This window comes from Danio rerio, chromosome 4 (assembly GCF_052040795.2).
Source record: "Danio rerio strain M-AB ecotype USA chromosome 4, GRCz13ab, whole genome shotgun sequence".
Classification (NCBI taxonomy): Eukaryota; Metazoa; Chordata; class Actinopteri; order Cypriniformes; family Danionidae; genus Danio; species Danio rerio.
In genome coordinates, this window is record NC_141024.2 from 47,835,814 (window position 1) to 47,857,963 (window position 22,150).

At 42.1% G+C, this 22,150-nt stretch overlaps 3 protein-coding genes across 4 annotated transcripts in view; 2 read left to right on the plus strand and 1 right to left on the minus strand.

Moving 5' to 3' along the window:
* The window catches only part of LOC137491454 (NACHT, LRR and PYD domains-containing protein 3), a 29,559-nt gene extending 22,287 nt beyond the window's left edge, over positions 1-7,272 (plus strand). The window contains 4 exon segments of the mRNA XM_088650202.1: positions 1,387-1,560; positions 2,387-2,433; positions 3,300-3,558; positions 3,560-7,272. Of these exon segments, the coding sequence (XP_088506328.1) occupies positions 1,387-1,560; positions 2,387-2,433; positions 3,300-3,558; positions 3,560-3,824 (745 nt within the window). The 3' untranslated portion in view covers positions 3,825-7,272.
* LOC137491165 (uncharacterized) overlaps positions 1-22,150 on the plus strand; it is a 514,718-nt gene that overhangs the window by 475,078 nt on the left and 17,490 nt on the right. Inside the window, exons 4-5 of one of the 2 annotated variants that reach the window (XM_088650768.1) lie at positions 11,136-15,326; positions 15,885-16,034. In XM_088650768.1, coding sequence (XP_088506894.1) covers positions 15,950-16,034 — 85 coding nt within the window. In that variant the 5' untranslated portion in view covers positions 11,136-15,326; positions 15,885-15,949. Of the gene's footprint in view, positions 1-10,266; positions 10,340-11,135; positions 15,327-15,884; positions 16,035-22,150 lie in introns of those variants that run through there. The other variant, XM_087249511.1, reaches the window with a different exon arrangement.
* The window catches only part of LOC141381647 (uncharacterized), a 751,802-nt gene that overhangs the window by 141,897 nt on the left and 587,755 nt on the right, over positions 1-22,150 (minus strand). The gene's annotated exons all lie outside the window — the stretch shown is intronic.

The window sequence follows — 22,150 nt, forward strand, 5'->3', positions numbered from 1 at the left end:
ACACTCAAATTTATATGTTATAGAAAAATATTAAATTTAAAATTAAAAAAAGAGGAAAAATCAAGAGAAGCAAAACAAGGGATTTTTTTTTTCTCAAAATTTAGCCTGACTTTAATTGTATTATCTTTCAATTTCTGATTATGTTTGGTGACTAAAATATGATTGTCCTAAATAAATCAGTTTAATAAATGTGTTCTGTTTAAATGCAGCAGAATACACTGCCTATATTGACTGAGAAATGGAGGAAAGTCTTGGTTTTCAGAATGGGCTGTCCTCCATTATGCTGAGCGCTGTATGTGACTTATACAGCCGCACATATAATATATATTTGAAATGGTGTAAAACGTGTTCGCCAAACTCTCTTGTGCATTAATCCAGCATTTAATAATCATTTCTGAATGAGTCTGAGACACTGAAGTAGAGGAATGACAAACTCTTTAAACACAAGAATAAATTAGATTTAAACATGAAAAACAATTACTGTAAATCTAAATCATATTTGAAGAGCTTTAATATAGATTTCACTAATAGTTGCAGTCTCAGTTCACTGTTTGAAAACTTTACCAGGTTGTGTCTGTCTGTGGGTGTCAACATTCAACATTTCTGTGTGAAAGTGAAGCGCAGCGAGAACACAAATAAACATTATAGCAGTGTTAATCCTGTTTCAGAGCAGAACAGTGGATCTGGAGGTGTGAAAGCAGCAGAGTTAAAGTGAAGCTGTTTTGTGTCCTGCTGAAGGTTTGAGCTGCTCTCATATTTGTGCAGTTTCAGTTTCTTGAAAACAAATAAAAGTCTCATGATAAAGTGTGTGAAATAATCCTGATTACTCGCTCATCTAAAACAATATCTGGTAAAGGCTGAATGTGAAGGAGTCAGCAGTCATGAATATTGATCAGGTGTTTCTCTCCTGACAGAATAAAAGTCCCCTAATGGAGCATCAGTGTGAAAGTGACTGTGGGTCAGGTGATGAACACATGAAGAGAGCGGCTTTGTGTTTGTCTGAGCTCATTTTGTTTTAGTCCACAACAGAATCACAATATAAATGATGAAATCAGCTTATTTCCTGTTGTGTTTTATACATGACTTTAAGATGATCTTCTGAGCTCAAGTGTGTCTTCTTCCTCCTCACAGCAGACTTTACAGCTTGATGTGGTGTATTATGAACAATGTCTTTGCTCTGTACACTTCTACAGATGATGTCGAGTCCTTGTTGAGTGTGTGTGTGTGTTTGCTAATGCGAGGGCTCGATCAATAAGGAGAGCTAATCAGGATGTGTGTGTTCATCACTGCTGTTGACATGAGCAGAAACAGCAGTCAGCATCTTCACAACACAAAGAGATGTGTGATTGTCCAACTGTGTGATGTGGACTATTGCTGTGTTTGTAGATTGTCTGGCTGTATGGTGACAGAGGAAGGCTGTGGTTTTCTGTCTTCAGCTCTGACTTCAAACCCTTCACACCTGAGAGAGCTGGATCTGAGCTACAATCATCCAGGAGATTCAGGAGTCAAGCTGCTCTCTGAACAACTGGAGGATCCAAACTACACACTGGACAAACTCAAGTATGTGGAGCAGCACTGGCCTTGTGCTTTTACACTGAATGGCTTTAAAAAGACACTAGAAAGCTCTTTTGTGATCAGCTTCAGTTTTCTGTGAGGGTTATGGGGTGAGGACAGACAGAAGATACAGCTTGTAGAGTATTCCAGTCATGTCTATGAAGAGCAAATCATTGAGTGTGAAATGAATCTCCTCTGTAAATGTTGGAGTGTATTGGCTCAGTTACAGTGACATTAAGCGGGACACACTGTACAGTTTCAGCATTTGAGCTGAGCAGAGAAACTTCTTCCTCCATTTCTGCTGAAGAATCCTACAATATCAGGTCAGGAATAGGGTTGGGGATTGAAGATGGATTCAGATTCTGGAATCAGACACTTGGATTAATGTTCAGACTCTTGTTCTAAAATCAACATCTGGATTCCTCTTCTCTGTGCACATATGTGTATTTTTCACTTGCTAATCTGTCAGGAACTTGGGCGCTGGCGAGCAGCTTTAATAATCTGAACATAGTTTAGAGATGGACTGCAACATGTGCTCAAAGGCTGCATGTGCTGAAGAACGATGGCAAAGCTAAGTGTGATCACTGTAATAAATGAATGTTGCAGCAGGGTGTCTCCATCAACATGAGCAGTATCTGCGCTCGCTTCACCAACAGCAGAGGAAAAGAACGCACTGTGTTACATTCATTGTGCATCCTGGCTCAACCAACAAGTGTTGTGTGTTTTAGCTCAAGAGTTTGGAGCGTGTAGCTGAGCAGCTCAGTGCTAGCTTTAGCTTATTAGCTGAGGGGGAACTAAACAGCTCATTCTCTCCATCTGTGTGTGTTTACAGTCTGGATCATGGAGGACACACGAGGATTACAGCAGGATCACGCAAATGTAGGACTACACACACACGCATATATGCTCATACACACACACATACACACACACACACACACTCTCACACTCACACCCACACACGCACACACAAATACAAATGCACACCCACACACACATACTTATAACACACACAATCTCACAAACACACACTCTCTCACCCTCACGTACACGCACGCACACACACAAACACGCTCTCTCACACATACACAAGTTCTCTCTCTCTCACACACACATACATACACACACACTCACACACGCTGTCACACACACATGCGCACAAGTTCTCTCTCACACACACGCACGCGCACACACACACACTCTCTCACACACACGTACACTCTCACACATACAGACACATGCACGCACATGCACACACACAAACACGCACGCATGCACACACACACACACTGTCACTCACACACATAAACGCGCACACAAACATACACAAACTCACTCACACATGCACACACACATACACAAACTCACTCACACACACACTCACACAGGCACACACACACACACTCTCTCTCTTTCTCACACACACACACGCCCACAAGTTCTCTCTCACACACTCTCTCGGACACACACACACTTGCACACACACACTCACACACGTAGAAACACACACACACACACTCTCACACATACATATACGCACACACAAACATGCATGCACGTGCACACACACACTCTCGCTCACACAAATGCACTTACGCACACAAAGACACAACACTCTCTCACACATGCACACAGACACACACATACACACACAGACATGCTTTCTCTCTCTCTCTCTCACACGCACACACACACACACACACACACACAGCTGTGGTTATAAATGTGTGTGTTCTTGTGTTCAGATGTCTGTTTCCTCACTCTGGATCCAAACACAGCACACACTCATCTCATTCTGTCTGAGGAGAACGGAGAGGTGAACAGTGTGGAAGAGGATCAGCCGTATCCTGATCATCCAGACAGATTTGATGATCATCCTCAGGTGTTGTGCAGAGAGAGTGTGTGTGGACGCTGTTACTGGGAGATTGACTGGAGTGGACATTTTGGTGTGGAAATATCAGTGTCATATAAGAGCATCAGGAGGAAGGGAGGAGGTGCTGAGTGTGTTTGGATATAATGCTCAGTCCTGGAGTTTGTTCTGCTCTTCCTCCAGTTTCTCATTCAGACACAATCACACACGCACTGATCTCCCAGTGAAGCCGCTCAGCAGGAGAATAGGAGTGTTTGTGGATCACAGTGCAGGAACTCTGATCTTCTACAACATCTATAGAGACACAATGAGCCTCATCCACTCAGTCCAGACCACATTCACTGAGCCGCTCTGTGCTGGGTTTGGGTTTGGTTATGGATCATCAGTGAAACTGAGCTGAAGACTGACGAGAGATTTACCCAGAATCCTCTGCAGGAGCAGTCAGCAGCAGTGTGTGTGTGTGTGTGTGTGTGTGTGAGAGAGAGAGAGAGTGTGTGCGTGTATGTGCGCGTGTCCGTGTGTATGTGCTCTTATGTGCATGTGTGTATGTGCATGTGTCCGTGAGAGAGAGAGACAAAGTGTGTGTGTCTGTGTGTATATGCTTGTATGTGCATGTGTGTGTGTGTGAGTGTGAGAGAGTGTGTAGCTGTGTGTGTGTGTGAGAGAGAGAGAGAGTGTGTGAGTGTCTGCGTGTGAAAGTGTGCAGCTGTGTGTGAGTGTGTGTTTGTGTGTGAGAGAGAGAGAGTGTGTGAGTGTGTGTGTTAGAAGAAAGAGAGCTTATGTGAGATTGTGTGTGTGAGAGATTGTGTGTGTGTATGTGAGAGCGAGTGTGTGTGTTTGTGTCTGTGTGTGTATGTGTGTGCATGTGAGTGTTGTGTGTGTGTGTGTGTGTGTGTGTGCGCGTGCGTGTATGTGAGTGTGTGTGTTGTGTGTGAGAGAGTGAGTGTGTGCGTATGTGTGTGTCCGCGTGTGTGTGCATGTCTGTGTGAGAATGTCTTGTGTTTGTGTGTGCAACAGAGAGTGTATGTGTGTGTGAGATTGTGTGTGCACGCGTGTCTATGTTGTGTGCGTATCACTTTCTTTTGTTTGTGTGTGTGTGTGTGCGCGCATGTGTGTGTCTCTGTGTGCGCGTGCCTGTGTTTGTGTGTGTGTGTGTGTGCATATGTGTGTGTCACACTCTCTCTCTCTCTGTGCGTGTGTCTTTTTCTCTGTGTGTGTGTGTGTGTGTGTGTGAGAGAGAGAGAAAGAATAGCTTAAAAAACTGTAAATCTCTTGATGGTGTTCATCATCTGTTCTGGTTCTTCTTGTGGTGAGCAGAGCAAGTTTTGCTTGAGCAGCTGAACAGTGAATGAGCCGCCATTTCAGTCTGTGTCTCTGACTATCGCCAGCTCAAGAAGAAACTTACACTGAGTCCAATTCTGTCCACATTTCAGGAAAACTCTGCTCCACATATCAAACTATTGTGTTCAGCGTCTACACTCCAGATAGCCATGATGATCCACAGTCTCTCCATGTGCACAGAAGAGACACTCGTCATGGACACTAGAGTGAACAACACATATGAAGCGTTCACTGCCACAATCCCCTGCAGAATCCTCCATTGTAAATCCCCAACACGTTTGGTCAATGGTGCTTTACACAAAACTCTCCACACTGCTTTCCCCCTACAGCATCATCACATATCCATTCCTTCTGTTCATCCGCCTTCGTCTTCTCTCTGATCCCGAATAATCCTCAGGATATCAGACGTGTGTTTGGACATGATGTGCTCTCTTCAACAAGCAGCTGTTGTCTTCATTCTGCAGGCTGTTGGCTCTGGCAGTCGCTCAGATATGTGTGCGCTGGCCTATAATAAACAGCAGAGTTCTTCTGCAGTCGGGTCATGTGCTCCATCAGGCACAGTCGTCTCAATAGTATCCTGTAGTGTGCTGTGCCCGATGTGTTCAGATCTTGTAGTGTGCGCACGTTTAAGAGTTGAGAGAATATAAGGGTCATTCCTGGCGTTGGCTAATAGTTCAGCTTGAGCAAACTCATGTTTAAAAGTGTGTTGATGATATTGTTAAATAGCCTACATCATGAGGCACAATTGAAACGTTCACAACATCATCTTTTCCCCCCTCAGCCATTAAAGCTTTATATTATTTTCTCTTTTATTCTTATTTAGACAGCCGTTATTCTCAACCCCGTAACGGACTAAACTGAGTTTAATAATAGGATTTCACAAAGCTTTTGCTGTAAAACCAACATTTCCCTGTTGCTCATGTGTGCCTCAAACCAGTTTAATGGCTAAAACATCACATTTCTGAGGAGTTTTAGATTCAGATGTGATTTGATTATAATTATACAACTTATGCATCTGTGCTCTCTTCATTTCTCTAAAAAAAGCTTTAACTTTAGATGTCTTACCCAAACCACATGTTCACAATGTCAGGCTTAACATGGCGGCTGGTCCTCAGCAAGAGGTTTTTCTGTATTTAATTGTTTCTCTTAAACAATATGAACGTCACAGGGTGGAGAATACAGAGACGGGGTGAAGACCGTAACAGGGTTGAGGAGAGACTTTGATTTCAATGTTCATTTGCTTTAATTAATGTGAAATTAAATCTAAGACTAAACCAAAACACTTCTTTATTTCAGTAAAGCATTTAGGCATTGATCACACTGAGATGACATTAAACTTCATTAAACCAAAATACAGTCAGAATTCAGAACAGTGAAGTGCTGCAGGTAACTGGAGCGTTAGTAACCTTTACAAATGCTGATAAAGGCCTGTGTTCCCAAATATACTGCTGAACAGAACCTGCAGTGAACAGCAGCAACAGCTACATCATGACTAAACCTTTATTTCCTGGAACATCAAGAAAAACTGCAGCAGAAAACAGTCTTCTTAATGAAAATGCTTAATAATAATAATAAAATTATACAGCCAGACGGGCTGTTCTGTGCTCTGAGTATTTCAGAAACTGCTGATCTACTGGGATTTTCACGCACAGCCAACTCTAGGGGAGCAAATATCCAGAGAGCGGCAGTTCTGTGGGCGCAGATGCCTTGTTGATGCGGTCAGAGGAGAATGGCTAGACTGGTTCCAGCTGATAAAAAGGCAACAGTAACTCAAATAAGCACTCGCTACAACCGAGGTCTGCAGAAGAGCATCTCTGAACACACAACACGTCCAACCTTGAGGCGGATGGGCTACAGCAGCAGAAGACCACCAGATATTCCTCAACCTTTTGACAGCTGAACCTTCTTTATCTCTAATATCAAGATGAATTCTGCCCTTAATGACCCCCTCTCTAACGTTGGCTAATTGTCACATGACATAGAGATGAGCAAATAAACTGTTTACATAATTAAAGTCTTTTTTTACTGCACATGTTCTGATTTGATCAGCTTTAACTCATGATGAAACTCGGGACACATTCAATATAAAATCTGCTGCTGATACGGGCGCCATGTCTGAGATAAGATTGTGTCACAGTTTCAGTGGAAACACTGCTTCAGATATTCTCTCAGTGACTAAATAAAGTTATAGTCAGTGTATATTTACTGAAATGTTCTTGATAAATTAGGAGAAAATCTCAATCCTGTTACAAGTTTACTACTCTGAAACAATGAGATGAGTGACGGGGTCGAGTGTGATGGGTTGAGTTACTGAAACAAAATGGCCGCTGCTCCTCGTGTGGTTTAAAAGAGAAGGTCCACAAGGCAGCAGTTAAACTAGAATATGTCATATTGTTTAGAAATTAAGAAAACAATTATACTCCATCTTAGTTTTACGTTACGGGGTTGAATTGTTAAGCTTGACTGACCCTTCCTAACCATAATAAACCTCAAATAATGTAAATAAATGACAATATATCTCGCCTTCTTTTGCACCGTGCTGTTAAAGAGAGCTGAATGATGTCACTTCCTGTCTGTGATGTAATAATACATATAAATTGCTATAGGTGGAACAATGCTAGCTTAATAGGGTTGAGTTTATATTGAGGGACAAACCTTTGTAGCCTGTTTTTATTTTAAAATAAATCTTATATTTAACTTTATTTTTATTTATCACAAGAAAATAACTCAAGTAAATAGTTGTAATACTGAAAAAAAATGTAGACACTGTGTGTATTTGATTAATTTGTTTCTACATGCAATTTCAGAGACGTGCCTCGGGGACATGACAGATAGTTTTGGTTTGTGACAGAAATGTTGAAAGTTCTCCCAGTTCTTCTTCTTTCTCACCACACATTTATGCATGTGTAAATAATGCTCCACAGTTCCACAATCATTCCTCTGACTGTTAAATCACATGTGAATCTCTTATAACCTCATCCACTTACTGCTTCAAGAAATCCAAGAGGCGAGGGCTGGGACAAATGCAGTGTTTAGTTTACATCCACTAACATGGCCAGCAGGCCTCACTGATCTGGGCTACATCACTGTGTAAATGTTTTCTGCGTTAGGTTGAATATATTTGAACCCTTTCAGAAACACATGGAGTCAGATGTGCTTCAGGCATCAGTGATGAGCCAGTCTAGTTCAAACACAATGACTCTGTGCTAGAAGACTGAGTAACTGCCTTACTTCGGTCCTCACAGATAAAACTGAACAGAACGCCACAAACTTAAAGCAGAACTTCCAGGACTGAGAGAAATAAACAACTATTAACTGAAGTGAAAGCACAAGCGGCCGGCACTTCTGCTGACATACAGTACATGAAGGGCTCTGTCCGTGAGAGCAATAGCCTTGACCCCCCAGTTCTGTGTTCTGCTCAGTTGGCTTCAGCTCTTCTGTGACTTTTCTTGACGACTCAGCATCATTCAACACTTTTTGTACAAGCAAGCTTCCCCTGAAAGAAGATTTTATTAGTTTTTATTTAAGGCCTTGGTGCTTTCTGTCCAGCCAATATGTGACCAGATGCAGTTTAATGTGCATGTCGATTGAACTCCTTCAGCATGAACCCCATCAAAATAAGCGGAGTCAGTGTGCTCTTCCTTCTGAAACATTACTCCATGCTCTTTAAGTTTAATGTGTTTATAATCTATTTATTATATGAAAATGTTATTTATGAAAGTGTTTTTACCTTTTCTGTTAGATTAATACGATGAGCTTTAAACACTGACAGTTCTGAGCTTTATAATGGCAACAAACTGCAACCAACAGTTCTGGTTCAGGGTTTAGTGGCGGCTTTCTGAAGTGGAGCGAGGAAAATGTCCAGAACACATCAGCTGACACCCGATCTCAATTCAGTTTAGAAACTCAAGAAATGTACAGTCGCCTCAGAGATCTAATGAAGCTGGAATATATTTATTATTCATTCATTCATTTTCTGTTCGGCTTAGTCCCTTTATTAATCAGGCGTCACCACAGCGGAATGAACCGCCAACTTATCCATCACATTTTTACACACTCCTAAACTATGGAAAATTTAGCCTACCCAATTCACCTGTACTGCATACTGTGGGGGTTAGCAGAGCACCTGGAGGAAACCCATGCAAACGCATGGAGAACACACAGAAACACCAACTGACCCTGCCGAGGCTCAATCCTGCGAACTTCTTGCTGTGAGGTGACAGCACTACCTACTGCGCCACTGTGTCGCCTTATTGGAAATCATATATGCATAAATGTAAATATATTAAATGTGACCTCCTGTACTTTTATTTTGGCATCTCAGCGCTCACCCTGGGGCTGATGTGTTCAGACTCAGCATCAGTTGAACATCTTTAATCAGCCGCAGGTCATCTAGAGGAGCTTTAACACATGAGCTGTTCACACTTCTGTATGGTCTATATCAAAAAGAGGGACGGTCGAGTTCTGCTGGAGACCTGCACATAGAGGAACACATGGACATCAGACTGCTGATCAATCTGCACAGGAGACGATGAAGAAGAGGAAGACAGATGATGGAGGAAAAGCTGAAATAAATCTATTATCAAGGGAAATATTCAGACAGAATGATGAGGAGTTAAGGATGAAGATAAGAAGAGACGACATTTATATAACATTAAAATATTAGTGGAGACAAATAAACACGTGTGTGTGAGAAACAGAGAGGAGGAAGTGATGTGAACTAGACTGAGGTGAGGACACACTCGACTAAACTAAACACTGACATTAATGGAGTTCAGGAACAGGATTAATGTGGAGACTGTAGAGTTCTAGAGAACATGTCAGATTTGATGGAGGACATATGCAAGAGAAAAGTAAAGTGGCTGCAATGCAGTACTGGGAAACACCCACACAGTCCCACATTTACACACAGATCAGGGTAAATTAAGTGAAGCTGAAGTCAAAACTATAATAAAGATACAGACAGAGAGTATGAGGCAGGAACACTGGGATATAAATGACTCAGGAAGACATCTGTATACAATCCAATGGTGAATCTGTGAAGGAAGAGAAATAAGGAATAATCGGAGTGAGGAAATGATCATAACCGCCTCAGATTAGCACATACAGGACTAAACAAGACACTGTGTTTATAGTGAAGCACACACATGACTTATACTCACATTGTAATCAGTGTGAAACATGTGCAGCATGTAATAACAGAATGTCAAGATTATCAATACAAAAGACAAATATTAAGAGAAGTATTTATTAGATATAATCTTACATTTACTCTGGATTATATACTAGAGTCAACATATGGAAGCTACAATAATTCATGTCTGAAAGAATCTGGTCTGTTAAAAAAAAATACAATTTTAACCGGATTTCTTTGTTTAATCAGCGATTTATTTCCCTTGAATTTATGGTGAGATTTTCCCCGTGTCTCTCTCCATGTTAGAATCAGCCAGTCCAGCAGGAGGCGGTGAAGCACATTATAGTTTGACAACCGCCAAAATACTGAAGAAGTTGACAAACCGAAAGCGTCAAAGAGCTCACATCGTGTTCCTGGTGCACAAGAGCGTCTGTACTTCTGTATGTGAGTTTAACACTTTACATTAAGCTGATTTGTGTAGATGATGAAGGGGTTTATATGTGTATAAGCGTGTTTATAAGCGTGATTTATAGCACTGTCTGCTTCTGAAGTTCAAAGCCTTAAACACCGATTAAACACGTCCAAACACGGTCATTTGAACAATATAATGGGTCATTTGTATCTCTTGAATGTGTTTGTTCTTTTCTATATCAGGTTGACTCGATAATTTCAGCTCATTCAGCACAAAATAAACTTTAAGCAGTCAGGAAATCGAAAGTGAAAGCAGAGCTTCCGTTAACCGGAAGAATGCGGTTGATCCTTAAACTGCATTTAACTGTCCTCATCATTTCTTCCTCAAGCAAATGTGTAAATATTAGATCTGTTCAACATTATTGTTAATTGCTTTGGCATATTTATCTGACGTTTTCCTGGCTTGCAGTAGTCGACCAAAAAGCTATTTAGTTTCTTATGACTGTATGTACACTACCCTGCTGAAAAAACCAGCAAAGACCAGCATGATTTTCATGCTGGTCTATGCTGGTCAATGATGGTTTAGCTGGTTTACCAGCTTGGTCTTGCTGGTGATGCTGGTAGACCAGCTTGGTTTTGCTGGTTGACCAGCTTGGTCTTGCTGGTGATGCTGGTGGACCAGATTGGTCTTGCTGGTGATGCTGGTAGACCAGCTTGGTCTTGCTGGTGATGCTGGTGGACCAGATTGGTCTTGCTGGTGATGCTGGTAGACCAGCTTGGTCTTGCTGGTGATGCTGGTAGACCAGCTTGGTCTTGCTGGTGAAGCTGGTAGATAAGCTTGGTCTTGCTGGTAGACCAGCTTCGGCTTGCTGGTCAGGCTAGTCTACCAGCTTGGTCTTGCTGGTCATGCTGGTCTACCAGCTTGGTCTTGCTGGTTATGCTGGTAGACCAGCTTCGGCTTGCTGGTCATGCTTGTCTACCAGCTTAGTATTGCTGGTGATGCTGGTCTATGTTTGGTGGAAAAGCAAGACAAAACTACCAACACAACTCCATTTCTTATATATAGTGATGTAAACTTAGAATGGAATGACATTATACTGTTTAATAAATTAAAGCTCCAGTAAGACACTTATTACACACACGTTGTTCAATAGTCCTCATTACTGTGAGTAAAATAGTACTTAGTTGTATAAAGGGTTAAAATAATATTGTCAACAGCAGGTACATAGTTTAGTATCAGATGAAAAACCTAAAAGTTTAATTAATCGGTTTCTTCTTCTTTTTCTTTGGGTTTTACTGGCGGTTGGCTACCAGACTTGTGGGTGCATTACCGCCTCCGACTGGAATGGTTGAACAATAACTGAAGTGTAAAAATAGAGGGGAGGGGGAGAGGGGGAGGAAAGAGGGAGGAAATGAAAAATAAAATAAATGAATAAATAAAAAATGTGGGGTGGAGTGGGCTAACAATTAATTCCTTAGATTATATTATCTCTATATTCTTTTCTCTAAATGGGTTTCTTAAACAAATTTAATTATATCGTCATATACCTCACTAGATTTATTCCCTAATAAACCCGCCAATGTGAAATCCTGAAGTTTGCTCTTTTTAACTGATTGAATAAGATTGTATCGTTCTTTATTATATTTACTACAGTGGAATAAAACATGTCATATTGTTTCTTGTTGATTACAGTGTATACATTGTCCAGTTGGGTGTTTCCCTATTTTATATAAAATATGGTTGAGTCCAGCATGACCTATTCTCATCTGAGTTATAATCGTACTTCTCTATGATTTCTGTTCTCCCTCCTTCCAGCAACGACTTGTTTATGTATATTTTATAGCTGTCTGCCTGTTTCATTGTTATCCCAGTATAATTGCCATACTGATTGTTCTTAATTTGATTTGAGCTTCTGCTTTACTCAGTGGGACTTCTAGATCTACTTCACTAATTCTGAGAGCTTGTTTGGCCAGAATGTCCGCCTTTTCATTGCCTTCCACACCTTAGTGGGTAGGAACCCAAATGAAATATACAGATTTGCCCATCATTTTAATATAATATGTCTTACAGAGTATGTGAACTCTATTAATTACTGCAAAACATCAGAATGTTATTTCGCATTACGTCCATATAGGAGTGATTCAATCTTTCAACACTTAGTCTTAGTGGATTATATAAATTAAACAAAATTGTGTTAATGTTTGGAGTAAAAGTTTTGATCAACTTCAAATACTGAAAGTCTTTGTATGTGAGAGAGATAGCAGATGTTGTGTGAGGTGGAAAATGAAGAAGAAATGCATTATGTCATGACTGCAGCAGTGAGTGGCAAAAAATACTGAAAAAAAAAAGACCTTGTTAACAGATTAAAAACAAATCTTGATTCTATTATTTCTGAAACTCAGTCTGGGTTTATAAAAGGCCGCCATGTTTCTAATAATATTAGTTTTGGATTTGCTCGATTATGCTGATTCTATTCATTCAGATGGTCTCATTCTTTTTCTTGATTTTTATAAAGCCTTTGATACGGTTGACCACCAGTTTCTGTTTAAAGCATTGAGGTTATTTGGATTTGGGGAAACTTTTGTTAACACGATGGCTATGTTTTATAAAGGAATCAATAGTTCAGTGATTGTTAATTTTAATACTTCTAATGGATTTGATATTTTGTGTGGTATTAGGCAGGACTGTCCAATCTCTTCCTTTTCATTTTTATTAGTTACAGAGTTTCTATCCTTAAGCATTGTGCAAAATCAAGATTTGTAAGAAATTTCTGTTTTTGAGAGGAAGATTAAGATTTTACAATTGGCAGATGACACCACTTTATTTCTAAAAGATGACTCAAACGTATGAAAGGCTTTAAATTTAATTTCTAAAATCTCAAGTGTTTCTGGTCTAAAGCTGAATATCTCCAAATGTGAGATAATGCCTGTTCATAATTTGAGTTAGGAATATATAGAAGATATCCTTGTTAAATCCACAATGAAATGGTTATTTATTTATGTTATTAAAATCTTTTAGTGAGACAGCACTTGAATTTTTTTTGTCTAGGATCAGCAAAACTAAAAATATTCTTAATTCCTGGCTACAGGGGGTGGGGGGTAAATTTATTAGATTTTTCTGACACCATATACATTTTTAAAATTAATTGGATTAAGAGATGACTAACCAATCCAATGTCTATTTTTTTTTTTTTTATTCCCAACTACTTTTTTAACAAAATCTGTAGTCTTTTGTTTCTTCTTAAATTTAATTATCTTCCCTACAAGCTATCTTTAGCTTTGTCTAAATTCCACCAGCAATGTCTGCTTGCTTGGAACCTTGGTTATGTTCACAATTTTTCTCCCCACCGATTATTCTTATGGAATAACCGAGATATTACAATCAGAAACAAATCATTATTTTTCCAAAGTTGGTTTCAAAATAATATTAAATGGATCCTTTGCTTGTTTGATGATGCAGGGAACATTCTTTCGTGAACCATTTATAACCTACCACTGTTTTCCAACTTCTCCTAATGAATTTAATAAAGTTGTTAGGCAATATCACCCGGTTTAGTTCACCTAAAAGTCACTGTACATTTAACTGTAAATTTGCTTTTAGAAGGTGTTAGTCTGTTAGATGAGAAACGTAACAATAGCTTTGTGCGTCAAATTTTCCAATGTAAAAGGAAAATTTCGTCTAGAGGAAAGTTTTACTGGAGGTCTTTGGTTAATGATATAGACTGGAATAGAACCTGGCTTTTACCTGGGAAATATTGCATTTTACAACAAGGCAAAAGAAATGCATTTCAAAATTTTCATAAAATCTACCCTGTAAAATTTAGTATTTACAGTTTTTTGGACATCGACAGCTCCTGTTCTTTCTGCAGACAAGCAGACAAGCAGAGGAAACACTTGAATCTAAAAGACTTTAAAAGACCCAAAAGCTAAATATCTGGAACGCATCATACTTTTTTTTTTTTTTATCTTATATGGCAAATTTTTCATTCACAGAGATTCACAAATAATTACCTATCCTTTGTTTATTTTAGAATAGAATTTAACTTCCTCCTAAATCACTTTATATTATTAAGAATAATACAAGAAAAATCTAAGATTCCTAAAATATTATGCAGATGTATTTAAAGAAGATGCTCAATTTTGCTTTCCTTACGGTTATTTGGTTAAGTGTCATTGTAATTTCATTAATTTAATTTTGTTTGTTTAATTTAGTAATTTTAGTATTAGTAATATTAGTCTAAATCTATTAATATTTTTCTCTTTCTGTCTAATGGTATTATTTGTATTTGTATGTGATTTTAGATATTTTTTCTTATGACTATGTAAATTATTGCTCTTTTTAAAGATCTGTCTGACTTTGTTATGATGTGCTTGAATTGTCAGTTTAAGCATTAATAGAAAAAAAGTTATTCTACTGGAGAAAGGTTTGTTTTAAAACTTTTACACAGATATAAAGCAATTGATTAAAGTTTCAGGTTTTTCATCCAATACTAAATGATGTACCTGCTGTTGACAATATTATTTTAACCCTTTATACAACTTAATACTATCTTACTCAAAGTAAAGAGGACTATTGAACAACGTGCGTGTATTAAGTGTCTTAATGAAGGTTTAGTTTATTAAATAGCAAAATTTCACTTCATTCTAAGTATACATCACTATATATAAGAAATGGAGTACTAGTTTTAATCAGCTCATTTGTGGCTGTTGTTTCTTGCTCGGACTTACTGGATTTATTTTTGTTAATTACTCTCATATAAAGAAACTGTTGAAGAGAAGTTATTTTGTTTCTGTTCATAGTTTTATTTATTTTAAACAGGACATTTTTATTGCTTTGTTAATTTTTAACATGATAAAGTGTCCAAACGCAGAGAAAAACTATATATAATAAGTCATGACTCATGACTAAGAGTAAGTGGCAAAAAAGGTAAAAAAAAAAAAAAGACTTTTATTTTGGCGTGACTTGCGACGTCATAAGCCTGCGCCGCTTTCGCGCTGTGATTCAACTGGAGAAAGGTTTGTTTTAAAGCGTTTAGCCTTATATAAAGCGATTGATTAAAGTTTCAGTGTTTTCATTCAGTGCTATATTATGTACCTGTTGACAATATTATTTTAACCCTTTATACAAAGTAGTACTGTTTACTAAAACTTACAGTAATGAGGTCTATTTTTTGAATAAAGATAGGATAAACCTTTTGTTCCGGAGAGGAAATTTGTCTTGTGCTAAAAAGTGCTATAAACAGACAATAAGATAAATAAAGCAAACAAAACAATTAAGAAGATACTTGAATAAAGTAAAAGTGTGTAATAAGTGTTTTAATTAAAGTTTAATTGATTGAATAGCATGTCATTCCATTCTAAGTATACATCACTATATATAAGAAATGGAGTACTAGTTGTAATCAGCTGATTTGTGGCTATTGTTTCTTGATCCAACTTATCTGATTTCTGTTTGTTAATGACTCATATAAAGAAACTGTTGAAGCAAGTGTTGAAGAGAAGTTATTTTGTTTATGTTCATTGTTTTATTTAATTTAAACAGGACATTTTTATTGTTTTGTTCATTTTAAACAGGATAAAGTGTCCAAACACAGAGAAAAACTCCTGCTGAAGCGACTGATCTCCACACTGTTATAAAGATGGCGTTTATTAAAGAGGAGAGTGAAGATGTGAAGATTGAAGAAACATTCACAGTCAAACAGGAAGATCTGCAGGAACAAACAGGTTGGATATCTTAAATGATATTTACTGATTTTCACTCTCAAAGACCAACTCAGTCATTTCATCCTCATTCAGATTAATATTAAGAATAGTAAATTAAATCCATCTTACAGCCCTGAGTGTGCTGCCTAGTTCTCTTATATGCACATTATGTCAGGGTAGAAAGGGAACAGATTCAAATGCAGGTGAAACAAATTTATTCTTCTCAAAAAAACACAAAATATCCTCAAAAGGCAGTTCAAAACTCAAAAAACTGGACTCAGAAATCGGCGCAGTTCCGGGCGCTACCACCAGATGGCAGGAGCGCGCTCCCGAGGCTTCACTGGGCAGCAGAAGGAGAGATGAAAGGAATTAGGGGAATTCCAGGTAATACCGCCAGGGGGCGATAGAGCGATACCAGACGCTCGGCCAGCACCGGAGAAGAAGAGCCTTACGGTGTACTGCTGGGCGTTCTCCCTTGGTGGAGATTCAGTAGTGAGAATGGGACAGCCCGACCAAATCACAGCGAGCCGGATGACAGGACAAAGTATCAAAATAAAGGAGGGAGAGAAAAAACGAAACCAAAACAAGCAGGAGCTTGGAGTCTGGGGAAACAGGACACGACAAGACAGATTACTCACAATGGATATTAGCTTACAAGCCTCACGAGCATGCAAAACGGACTGACGAAAGACAAGAGACAAGAGGAGACTAAATGGGGGAGAAATCAAGCAGCAACAGGTGAAGGAGAGGATCGCAAATTGATTACCAGGTCTCTAAGGCGGGGAAACAAAAAGCACGCGGACAAGAAGCACGTGGCCAGCTGTCAAAACAAACCCACGTGCTCCAAACACACAAAGACAACGCAAACAGGTAAGTGATTCCATACTCTTAACAGTACCCCCCCCTCCCAGGGGCGCCACCTGGCGCCCCCAGAAGGGGCTCACCTCGCCGCCGATGGAAGTCCACGATCAACGACCGGTCCAAGATGTCCCGTGCCGGAATCCAAGACCTCTCCTCCGCACCATAGCCCTCCCAGTCCACGAGGTATTGGAAACCCCGACCACGACGTCTCCGGTCAAGGAGTCTCTTCACAGTATAGACCGGAGTGCCGTCCACTAGACGAGGGGGAGGTGGAGCCGGGGAAGTAACAGGGTTGAGTTGGGATTGGATAACAGGCTTTACCCTGGATACATGAAAAACAGGGTGAACCCGACCAAGAGTGCAAGGAAGCTTGAGCCGAACCGTCACTGGACTCAAGACTTTAGTGATTCGGTATGGCCCAATGAACCTGGGTGCCAGCTTGCGAGAAGGCACCCGGAGAGGCAGGTCCCTTGTAGACAGCCAAACCTTTTGACCACAAACAAAAAGGGGAGCAGGAGTCCGGTGGCGGTCAGCCGCCCTCTTAGTCCATCTGGAAGCCTGGGCCAAGGCCTCCTTAGCCCTCCTCCATGTGTGGCGACACCTTCGGACAAAGGCCAAGGCAGACGGAACAGCGGCATCGGGTTCCTGAGCGGGGAACAAAGGGGGTTGATAACCAACAGAACATTGGAAAGGGGACATACCTGTAGAAGCTACCGGCAGGGAGTTGTGGGCATATTCAATCCAAGACAACTGCTGGCTCCAAGAGCCTGGATTTTGAGACACCAGACAGCGGAGACTTCTCTCAAGATCCTGATTGGCTCGTTCAGTTTGCCCATTGGTCTGGGGGTGAAAACCTGAGGACAGACTCGTAGAGGCCCCGATCTGTCTACAGAACTCTTTCCAAAACCGGGAGACAAATTGGGGTCCTCTGTCAGAGACTACATCCATCGGAAGGCCATGAATCCGGAAGACGTGGTCAACTACCGCCTGAGCAGTCTCCTTGGCTGATGGGAGTTTAGGTAAAGGGATAAAATGGGCCGCTTTAGAGAAACGGTCCACCACTGTTAAGATTACAGTGTTACCTCTCGATGGGGGTAGGCCAGTGATAAAATCAAGAGCCACATGTGACCAGGGTCGAGAGGGAATGGGAAGGGGACGTAACAGACCAATGGGTGGCCGATTAGATGTCTTATTCTGGGCACATACAAAACAAGCCAATACAAACTGTCTGACGTCTTGGGCCATTGAAGGCCACCAAAATCGCTGTTGGATATCGACCAGCGATCTCCGGACTCCTGGGTGACAGGCTACTCTGGACTCATGACCCCACTGGAGTACTTCGGATCTTAAACTGGCTGGCACAAATAGCCTTCCCTCTGGACACCCTTCTGGAGCTCCCCCTCCTCGCACGGCCTCCTCTACCCGCCGTTCGATGTCCCAGGAGAGAGTTCCCACCACCACCTCTCTAGGAAGGATGGCTTCGGGGGTAGCCTCTCCTCCTGGCACATCAAACAGGCGGGAGAGTGCATCAGGTTTTATATTCTTGGACCCAGGCCGGTACGAGAGGGAAAAATTAAAGCGTCCGAAGAAAAGTGCCCATCGGGCCTGACGGGAACTCAATCTCTTGGCTGAACGGATATATTCTAGATTTTTGTGGTCCGTCCAGACCAAGAACGGTTGTGCCGCCCCCTCCAACCAGTGGCGCCACTCACCCAGGGCCAGCCTGACCGCCAGCAGCTCTCTGTTACCAATGTCGTAGTTTCGTTCAGCTGGGCTCAGACGGTGAGAGAAGAAGGCACACGGATGCACCTTCCCATCCCTAGAGGATCGCTGAGATAAGACCGCGCCTATCCCGACCTCCGAGGCATCCACCTCAACGATAAACTGCCGTTTAGGATCTGGAAGACAAAGGACAGGAGCAGTGATGAAACGGGACTTGAGAACATCAAAGGCCTCCTGTGCCTGACTGTGCCATATAAACGGTACCTTAGGTGAGGTGAGAGCCGTTAAGGGTGCAGCGACCGAGCTAAAGTTCCGGATGAACCGTCTATAAAAGTTGGCAAATCCAAGGAACCGCTGCAGAGCCTTACGAGAGTCAGGGACTGGCCACTTGGCAACGGCCCTTACCTTAGCGGGATCAGCCTTAATACCCTCCGTCGAGACAATATGCCCCAGGAACGAAACAGACTTGCTGTGGAACACGCACTTCTCCGCTTTGACATACAGCTGGTTTTCCAGCAGCCGCTGTAGCACCTGGCGGACATGCTGAGTGTGTACCTGTTCTGACTCAGAAAAGACAAGAATATCGTCAAGGTACACAAAGACAAATCTGTTTACCATGTCTCTCAGCACATCATTCACCAGGGCCTGGAAGACTGCAGGGGCATTGGTGAGCCCGAAGGGTAGAACTCGGTATTCAAAATGCCCCGTTGGTGTGTTGAACGCAGTCTTCCACTCATCCCCCTCACGTATCCGGATCAGGTGATAGGCATTACGGAGGTCTAGTTTAGTAAAGACCTTGGCTCCCTGCAATAACTCAAAGGCAGAAGACATTAAAGGCAGAGGATACCTGTTCTTAACAGTAATGTCATTAAGGCCTCTGTAGTCAATACAAGGGCGCAGAGAACCATCCTTCTTTTTAACAAAGAAGAACCCAGCCCCGGCTGGAGAGGAAGAGGGACGGATGAGGTCGGCTTCTAAAGACTCTCGAATATACCGGTCCATGGCCTCTCTCTCAGGAGCAGAAAGGGAATACAATCGACCCTTTGGCGGAGAAGTGCCTGGGAGGAGTTCGATGGCACAATCGTATGGCCGGTGCGGAGGCAAGGAAGTGGCTCGAGACTTGCTGAAGACCTGGCGAAGATCGTGGTACTCCACCGGGACTCCAGAGAGATCCACCCTCTCCATCTGAAACACATGAGACACAGAACCAGGACACGGAGCAGGACCAAGACAAACAGCAAGACAAGACTGACTCCAAGACAACACAGAATTCCCTGACCAATCAACGTGAGGGTTGTGTTTACTTAACCACGGGTGCCCCAATACCACTGGAGCACTCGGGGAGTCGAATAAATAAAAAGTAATAACCTCACGGTGATTTCCAGAGACTATCAAACTTACAGAGGGGGTAGAGTGGGTGATGGATGTGATGGCAAACCCATTAAGGGAGCGCACAGTGATGGGAGAGGAGAGAGGAATGGCTGGGATGCCCCAAGATCTGGCCGTGGTGCTGTCCAAAAAGTCTCCCTCAGCTCCAGAGTCAAGCAAGGCAGGACAAGAGTGAGTCAATCCACTGAACTGGACTGAGACTGGGAGACAGGTGCGTTGTGTGGGGGTGTCGAAACAAGGGAGAGTGCCCACCAGAATCCCCCGGTTTACTGATGGGCTGGAGCTTTTAAAGGACACTGCAATGCTCTGTGACCCGGCTTCCCACAGTACAGGCAAAGGCCTCGAGCCAGACGAAGCCGCTTCTCCTCAACAGTCAGTCGAAGACGACCTAATTGCATCGGCTCTGGCGAGGTGGTAGGTAATGGGGTGCGAGGATCATTTGAAGGGCCCTCATTCATCCATGAGGCACCAGAGACTCGTCTATGCTGGCGACGATGCAGTCGGGCCTCCACCCGAAGAGCGAGATCCACCAGGGCATCAAAGTCTCGGGGAAGGTCATGAGTGGCAATCTCATCTTGTATGTAGTCATCCAGACCATCCCTAAATCTGGCACGAAGAGCCGCCTCATTCCATGTGCAGGCAGCTGCCAGGGTTCTGAACAGAACAAAATAATCAGTAACCGAGCGCCCTCCCTGACTCAGCTGGGCCAGTTGGGAGGCTGCTTCATCTCCCTGGGCGGATCGGTCAAACAGCTTGGTCATTTCTGCACGGAAGTCCTCAAACATGGCACAGAAAGGGGCACGTGCATCCCACACTGCTGTTGCCCAATCACGGGCCCTGCCCTTAAGAAGGGTGATTACAAACGCCACCTTTGACTCTTCAGTTACATAGCGACGGGGCTGTAGAGCGAATACTAGGGAGCACTGTGAGAGGAATGCCCGGCAAGAACTAGGATCCCCGTCATAGGGCGGTGGGTTGTTGGCGTGAGGTTCAGGTTCGAGATGAGGAATAGCCACCTGTCTGCCACCCCGGGCATTCTCATGAAGCTCCTGAATTTGAGCATTAAGCTCGATTACTTCGGCCCTTAACATCTCCACCTCCTGCGAGGCTGCATTTAACTGTGTAGCGTGCTGGCCAAGGAGAATGCCCTGCTGTGCCACTGCGTTTCTTACATGCTCCGCACCTGCTGAATCCATAATTTGGTCAGTCCGTTCTGTCAGGGTAGAAAGGGAACAGATTCAAATGCAGGTGAAACAAATTTATTCTTCTCAAAAAAACACAAAATATCCTCAAAAGGCAGTTCAAAACTCAAAAAACTGGACTCAGAAATCGGCGCAGTTCCGGGCGCTACCACCAGATGGCAGGAGAGCGCTCCCGAGGCTTCACTGGGCAGCAGAAGGAGAGATGAAAGGAATTAGGGGAATTCCGGATAATACCGCCAGGGGGCGATAGAGCGATACCAGACGCTCGGCCAGCACCGGAGAAGAAGAGCCTTACGGTGTACTGCTGGGCGTTCTCCCTTGGTGGAGATTCAGTAGTGAGAATGGGACAGCCCGACCAAATCACAGCGAGCCGGATGACAGGACAAAGTATCAAAATAAAGGAGGGAGAGAAAAAACGAAACCAAAACAAGCAGGAGCTTGGAGTCTGGGGAAACAGGACACGACAAGACAGATTACTCACAATGGATATTAGCTTACAAGCCTCACGAGCATTCAAAACGGACTGACGAAAGACAAGAGACGAGAGGAGACTAAATGGGGGAGAAATCAAGCAGCAACAGGTGAAGGAGAGGATCGCAAATTGATTACCAGGTCTCTAAGGCGGGGAAACAAAAAGCACGCGGACAAGAAGCACGTGGCCAGCTGTCAAAACAAACCCACGTGCTCCAAACACACAAAGACAACGCAAACAGGTAAGTGATTCCATACTCTTAACACATTAGCACTCATTGAAAGAGGATTGAGTTTATTTCTTGTTACTTGTTCTCATGTTTTTTATCATTATTTTTATGTATTATTTATTACATAAATAATACATAATAATGTTATATTATGACATATTATTTATGTCTTCCATTTTCTCTACCTTCTTAAGGTTATTGCTTTTCTAGTTCTCCTTCTGTTTGTAAAGCATCCTTGAGCACTGGCGCTATATAAAATAAA